Source organism: Babylonia areolata, chromosome 32 (assembly GCF_041734735.1).
Source record: "Babylonia areolata isolate BAREFJ2019XMU chromosome 32, ASM4173473v1, whole genome shotgun sequence".
NCBI classification, from domain to species: domain Eukaryota; kingdom Metazoa; phylum Mollusca; class Gastropoda; order Neogastropoda; family Buccinidae; genus Babylonia; species Babylonia areolata.
The window spans coordinates 18624234-18631733 of record NC_134907.1 but is presented as its reverse complement, the minus strand read 5'-3'; the positions used below and the strand labels follow the sequence as shown (position 1 = coordinate 18631733).

The 7500-nt window shown below is 48.8% G+C and overlaps 1 protein-coding gene across 1 annotated transcript in view; it reads left to right on the top strand.

Moving 5' to 3' along the window:
- The window catches only part of LOC143276506 (uncharacterized), a 20239-nt gene that overhangs the window by 2626 nt on the left and 10113 nt on the right, over positions 1–7500 (top strand). The window contains exons 3-7 of the mRNA XM_076581044.1: positions 885–1127; positions 1509–1645; positions 3090–3216; positions 4546–4701; positions 6974–7207. Coding sequence (XP_076437159.1) covers positions 885–1127; positions 1509–1645; positions 3090–3216; positions 4546–4701; positions 6974–7207 — 897 coding nt within the window. The remainder of the gene's footprint in view (positions 1–884; positions 1128–1508; positions 1646–3089; positions 3217–4545; positions 4702–6973; positions 7208–7500) is intronic.

Sequence of the window (7500 nt, the reverse complement as noted above, 5' to 3'; positions counted from 1 at the left end):
ACGCCAACAGACCTTGTCTGAGTGTTGTAGGTGTATGGGTTAAGCCATTCCCTCTCCCTTATTTAACCCATGTCTCCCCCAACAGGCCTTGTCTGAGTGTTGTAGGTATATGAGTGAAGCCATTTCCTCTCCCTTATTTAACCCATTTCACGCCAACAGACCTTGTGTGAGTGTTTGAGGTATATGAGTGAAGCCTTTCCCTCTCCCTTCATAACCACTGTTGTGTTGTAGGTATATGAGTGATACCACATCCTCTTCTTTGCCTATTGTGGCATCGTCAGCTGCTTGGAAAGGTAACAGTGGGGGTGGATGGGGGGCAGAGGGAGGGTGGGGGGGGGGGGGCAGGGGAATGGTGGGGGGGGGGGGGCATTCATTCATGTAGATATAATAATTATGTATGAATTGTGTGAGTGGATTGTGTACCGCGCATTGAGTTGTACTGAGCAAGATGATGTACTAACGGTCCGTGATTTGATAATCATCATCATCATCATCATCGTCGTCGTCGTCGTCGTCATCATCATCATCATCATATGACGAGGAAGAAGAAGAGGAGGAGGAGGAAGAAGAAGACGAAGAAGAAGAATTTTTATAATGATAGTGATACAATTGTTATCATTATTATTCTATTTTTACTGATTATTTGCTTATCACAGTTACATGTATTACTTATGTTTATGTTGATCATTCATTTATACATTCATTATTTGTATTTTATTATTTTTATTCTAGTAGTAGTAGTAGTAGTAGTAGTAGTAGTAGTATCATCATCATCGTCATTACCATTACCATTATTCATGCTGTTGTTATTGTTATCATGACACGAATTCTGTCCCCCACCCCCCTCCACCCTGACCCCCGCGCCCCCTTCCCGACATACACAGCCACACAGTGGAGAGAGAGAAGCGAGTACCCCAAAAGCTATGACGACTTTGACGTCTACGTCACCGATCCTGCCGTTCCTCTGACGGGCGAGAGAGCTCTGCGCGTGGGCTGTGGCGCAGACGGCCGGCCCTACAAGTACCGTGGCAAGAGACACGTAACTGAACTAACGAGCGCCCTGGGTGATGACGTGAAGAAGGTGTGGGTTGGTGCAGTGGATACGACCACCCCCTGGGTTTGGACCAGTGAGTGTCGTGTTGTCTTGTGTTGTGTTGATTTATTTATTTATTTATAATTTTTATTTATTTATTTTTCTTTACTTTTTTTTCTCTCTCTCTCTCTCCGAAGGCCTGACTAAGCGCGTTGGGTTACGCTGCCGTGCTGGTCAGGCATCTGCTTGGCAGATGTGGTGTAGCGTTAATGGATTTGACTGAACGCAGAGACGCCTCCTTGAGCTACTGATACTGATACTGATACTGTGTTGTGTTGTTTTCGGGGAGGGGGGGGGGAGGAATGGGAGTACCCGCTGTATGGAGTACACGTGTAGTTTTAAAGACTTGAGTGTGTGTGTGTGTGTGTGTGTGTGTGTGTGTGTGTGTGTGTGTGTGTGTGTGTGTGTGTGTCAGGTGGTCGGTACTTGTATCAGCTGATGGGTTTGCTTCCTTCCCACCTGGTGACCCTTTCCGACGCCGTCTGGTTGCCTGGCAACAACGCCTTCCTCTGCTCCCTGCACTGCCGCCAGGTGTCCTTTGTCCTGCTGCAGGTGAGATGGGTGGATGGAGACTGGTGGGTGTAGATGGGTGGATAGAGATGGTTGGGTGTAGATGGGTGGGTGGAGACTGGTGGGTGTAGATGGGTGGGTGAATAGAGATGGGTGGATGGAGACTGGTGGGTGTAGATGGGTGGATAGAGATGGTTGGGTGTAGATGGGTGGATGAAGACTGGTGGGTGTAGATGGGTGGGTGAATAGAGATGGGTGGATGGAGACTGGTGGGTGTAGATGGGTGGGTGAATAGAGATGGGTGGATGGAGACTGGTGGGTGTAGATGGGTGGATAGAGATGGTTGGGTGTAGATGGGTGGGTGGAGACTGGTGAGTGAAGATGGGTGGGTGAATAGAGATGGGTGGATGGAGACTGGTGGGTGTAGATGGGTGGATAGAGATGGTTGGGTGTAGATGGGTGGGTGGAGACTGGTGAGTGAAGATGGGTGGGTGAATAGAGATGGGTGGATGGAGATGGGTGTGTTTGGATGGGTGGATGGGTGGATGGATGGATGGGTGAATAGAGATGGGTGTGTTTGGATGGGTGGGTGGGTGGGTGAATAGAGATGGGTGTGTTTGGATGGGTGGGTGGGTGGGTGAATAGAGATAGGTGAATGGAGATGGGTGTGTTTGGATGGGTGGGTGGGTGGGTGAATAGAGATAGGTGAATGGAGATGGGTGGGTGGGTGGGTGAATAGAGATGGGTGAGTGGAGATGGGTGTGTTTGGATGGATGGATGGGTGGATGGATGGGTGAAATGAGATTGGCGGGTGGAGATGGGTGGATGGGTAGAGGTGGGCGGATGGAGATGGATGAAATGAGACGGGTGGGTGGAGACGGAGGATGGGGTGGAGATGGGTGCTGGAGATGAGTGGGGACGGGTGGATGGAGGTGGATATGGGGGATGGGGGATGCTGATGTATAATTATAAATGGAGATGGATGGGGGTGGAGATTGGTGAGCGGAGACTGACGGGTATGAAACAGCCGACACAGAAATATAGTCTGAAGCAGGGGGGAAAACTGGACTTCTTCAAACTCTCCAGAAAGTACAAGAATAGGACACAGAGAGAGAGAGAGAGGGAGAGAGAGAAAGGAGAGTTGGAAATGGGGAAAGAGAGAGAGATGGGGTCAGGGGGTGGGGGTGGGGGGGATAGAGAGGAAGAGAGAACAGTTAGTCCATTATCTTTTTCATGAAGAATTTCATGCTTCCTTCTCTTGTTTTATTTGCTTGATTGAATGTTTTACTTTTGCTTTGGGGGTGTGGGGGGTGGGGTTGGGAGGAGGGGGGAGGGTTGGGTTTTTTTTTTTAATTCTTTGGTGTGTGTGTTGTGTGTGTGTGTGTGTGTGTGTGTGTGTTTTCTTCTCTTTTTTTGGGGTGGTGGTGGTGGTGGTGGTGGTGGATTATTTGACCTCACAAAGTGCCTTTCCTTTGAATATCTCCAGGGAAACAAGTGCGCATGCCTGAAGACGAGACCTAAGCTACTTCCTGTTTCCGGCAAGATGTTCCGCTGTCCAGGGACCTATGAAGAGTACTGCGGAACGGCCTCTGCCTTCACGGTGTACAAAAACAGTACGTGTGAAACAACCTTTAGTCATCATTGTCCGCGATAATGTGTCTTCACAGAGTACAAAAAGCAGCACGTGTGAAACAACCTTTAGTCGTAATTGTCCGCGATAATGTGTCTTCACAATGTACAAAAAAACAGCACGTGTGAAACAAGCTTTAGCCATCATTGTCCGCGATAATGTGTCTTCATAGTGTACAAAAACACTACATGTGAAAGAATCTTTACTCAAAAAATTATCCGCGATAATGTAAATTCACAGTGTACGAAAACAGTACATGTGAAAGAACCTTTTTTTCATAATTGACCACGACAATGTGCCTTAACAGTGTACAAAAAAAAAGTACGTGTGGAACAACCTTTAGTTTTCATTGTCGGCGATAACATGCCTTAATTAACAGTATACACACAAAAAAAGTACGTGTGAACCAACCTTTAGTCTTCATTGTCCGCGATAATGTACCAAACCAATGAACTGAATCCTGTCCTGTTCACCTGATTTTGCAGGGGGGATTTTTATTTAGTTATCTGTCTGTCTGTTTGTCTCTTTCTGCTTGATTATTTTTGACACACGCGCTCGCACGCAAACAGGCATGCACACACATGGGCGTGGGACTGTTTGTATAGCAACACACATACACACAGACACAGACACACACACACACACACACACACACACACACACACACACACATGGGTGTGGAACTGTACAGTCATACGCACAAACACAAACACACACACACACACACACACACACACACACACACACAGAACTCACAATCCCCTAGGCCAACCCCACCCCCACCCCCACCCTCCTATCTGACGCCGTGTTGGTGACAATGTGCCTCCCCCACACCCCCTGCAATTAAATGTGTGTGTGTGTGTGTAGGTGTGTCAGTGTGTGCGCGCGCGCATGTGCGCACGTGTGTATGTGTTAGCGTTTTGTGTGTGTATGCATACCTGTTTGTGTGTACATGTGTATGTGTGGGTGTGTGTGTGTGTGTGCGCGCGCGCGTGCGTGTTAACATTTGTTTTAGTTTACAAGCCTCTGTGTGTCTGCAGTGCATGCGTGTGTTTGTGTGTGTGTGTGTGTGTGTGTGTACGTGTGTCTTTGTCTGTGTCTGTGTCTGTACCCCCCCCCCCCAACCCCCTCCACCTGTTCCCCAACACATCCTCCCTTTGTGTTCGTGCACCTGAGAAAGATAGAGACAGAGAGAGAGACAGAGACAGAGACACTGAAAAGTGCACTGACATGCATGCGAGCGCTGCATGCACTAAGCCTTGCTGCTTGTTGTGTACCTTGGTCACCGACCGACGCGGTCACGTGTGTCCAGTGCTGGCCAAAACGGTCAAGTGGGCACGTCTGGGGGACAAGGCTCGTTACCATGGCACCAAGGCCTTCCTCTACCGCTCGCCCAGCTCCGAGCACCCCCTGGTCACCTTGGGAGCCGAAGTGGACCCCCTGGACAAAAAGGGGCACATCTGTAACGGTGAGTCCTGGACACAAAAAGGGGGACACATCTGTAACGGTGAGTCCTGGACAGAAAGGGACACATCTGTAACAGTGAGTCATGGACAGAAAGGGGACACATCTGTAACGGTGAGTCCTGGACAGAAAGGGACACAGCTGTAACAGTGAGTCCTGGACAGAAAGGGACACATCTGTAAGGGTGAGTCCTAGACAAAAAGGGACACATCTGTAACGGTGAATCCTGGACAAACAAGGACACACCTGTAACGGTGAGTCATGGACAAAAAAGGGGACACATCTGTAACGGTGAGTCCTGGACAAACAAGGACACAGCTGTAACGGTGAGTCCTGGACAAAAAGGTACGCATGGACAAAAAGGACACATCTCTGACGGTAAATCATGGACAAAAAGGGACGGATCTATAACGGCGAGTCCTGGACAGAAAGGGACACATCTGTCATGGTGAGTCCTAGACACAAAAAAGGGGACACATCTGTAACGGTGAGTCCTGGACAAAAAGGGGACACGTCTGTAACGGTGAGTCCTGGACAAAAAGGGACACATCTGTAACGGTGAGTCCTGGACAAAAAGGGGACACATCTGTAACGGTGAGTCCTGGACAAAAAGGGACACATCTGTAACGGTGAGTCATGGACAAAAAGGGACACATCTGTAACGGTGAGTCATGGACAAGTAAGGGAACACATCTGTAACGGTGAGTCATGGAAAAAGGTCCACTGGACAGAAAGGGACACATCTGTAACGGTGAGTCCTGGACACAAAAGGGGGACACATCTGTAACGGTGAGTCCTGGACACAAAAAGGGGACACATCTGTAACGGTGAGTCCTGGACAAACAAGGACACACCTGTAACGGTGAGTCATGGACAAAAAGGGACACATCTGTAACGGTGAGTCCTGGACAAAAAAGGGACACATCTATAATGGTGAGTCCTGGACAGAAAGGGACACATCTATAATGGTGAGTGCTGGACAGAAAGGGACACATCTATAATGGTGAGTCCTGGACAGAAAGGGACACATCTGTAAGGGTGAGTCCTGGACAGAAAGGGACACATCTGTAACGGTGAGTCCTGGACAGAAAGGGACACATCTGTAACGGTGAGTCCTGGACAGAAAGGGACACATCTGTAACGGTGAGTCCTAGACAAAAAAGGGACACATCTGTAAGGGTGAGTCCTGGACAGAAAGGGACACATCTGTAACGGTGAGTCCTGGACAGAAAGGGACACATCTGTAATGGTCAGTTATTGTCGGGGCTGAAGCTATCCTGGCTAGAGGGACCGCTGATCTAGAAATAGGTGGACCCACTGATTTGAACTAAAAATAGGTGGACCCACTGATTAGACCTAAAAATAGGTGGAACCACTGATTTAAACTAAAAACAGCTGGAACCACTGTTTCAAACTAAAAATAGCTGGAATCACCGTTCTTAAAATACGTGGATCCACCTACTTTAGATCAGTACGAAGGACGCTCATTACTGCGTGTGGGGGTGAGGAGGGGTGAGGGGGCGGAGGCGGGAGGGTGGTGGGGGGGTTGGGATTAAACGCCAGCACAACTGTGTTGCATTAGCCGCGAACTTAGGGGCCTCGTGGGTTGTTGCCTGAGCGAACTCAGCAGCGGTAAGTTTACTTATTGTTACGAATGTTCACAACTCCACGGTAGACTCCATGGGTGGAGTGTTGCCTGAGCGAACTTAACAGCGCTAAGTTTACTTATCGTTACGAATGTTCACAACTCCACGGTAAGACATAGGGAACAGTCTTAACTCTTAAAAGCAAACTAAGTGCTGGAAAGATCGCTGCCTCATGCAATCCGGCCCAGCCGGCACAACTGTGTTGCACGAGCGATCTTTGAAACCGGCGGTAAGTTTGCGGCTCAGCGTTAAGAATGTTCCCAAGTCTTCCGCTGATTCCCAGCGTCGACTTTTTTTTCTTCTTTTTTTTTCCCCCTCAGTTTTAACTCTGAGCAAACTTAGCGGTGCTATGATCACGGGCTCATCATTTCCCTATGTTCAGCCACGCCACATGATAAATCAATCCCTGATTCAATCACGCCCATAAATAAATATCCATTTTAACCATTATTCATAACCGATGTTTTATAGATTTCAACCATACCCATGATATATCATAATCAACTCAAGTTACGTTTACTTTATAGGGGTCCAGAAAATGTAGGAGAAAAGGAACCTACTCTTCCTTCACTTGAACAAAAACAACAACACCACCGACACCAACAACAAAATAAATCTTTAATTTTGCAGACACGGTGTTTTCCATCGGCCCCCAACACCTCACCCACCTGTGGGTCCAACACGTGCAGGACGGACCAATGACGTGGCGCCAAGCCCTGGAGGCCTGCATGAACCAGGGGAGGCAACTCATGCTGCTTCCGCGCGAGGCGCGAGACTGCGTGCAGGAGGTGAAGGGAGAGCTGGGCAAGGGACAGGGCTACTGGATTGGGCTCAGCCGGCGGAGTGTGGCTTTGTGGGTGGATGGTGAGTGTAGTCACGGTCTGCTTTTGCTGCTGGCCACTACATCTTCTTCTTCTTCTTCTGCGTTCACTCGTATGCACACGAGTGGGCTTTTACGTGTATGACCGTTTTCACCCCGCCATGTAGGCAGCCATACTCCGTTTTCGGGGGTGTGCATGCTGGGTATGTTCTTGTTTCCATAACCCACCGAACGCTGACATGGATTACAGGATCTTTAACGTGCGTATTTGATGTTCTGCTTGCATATACACACGAAGGGGGTTCAGGCACTAGCAGGTCTGCACATATGTTGACCT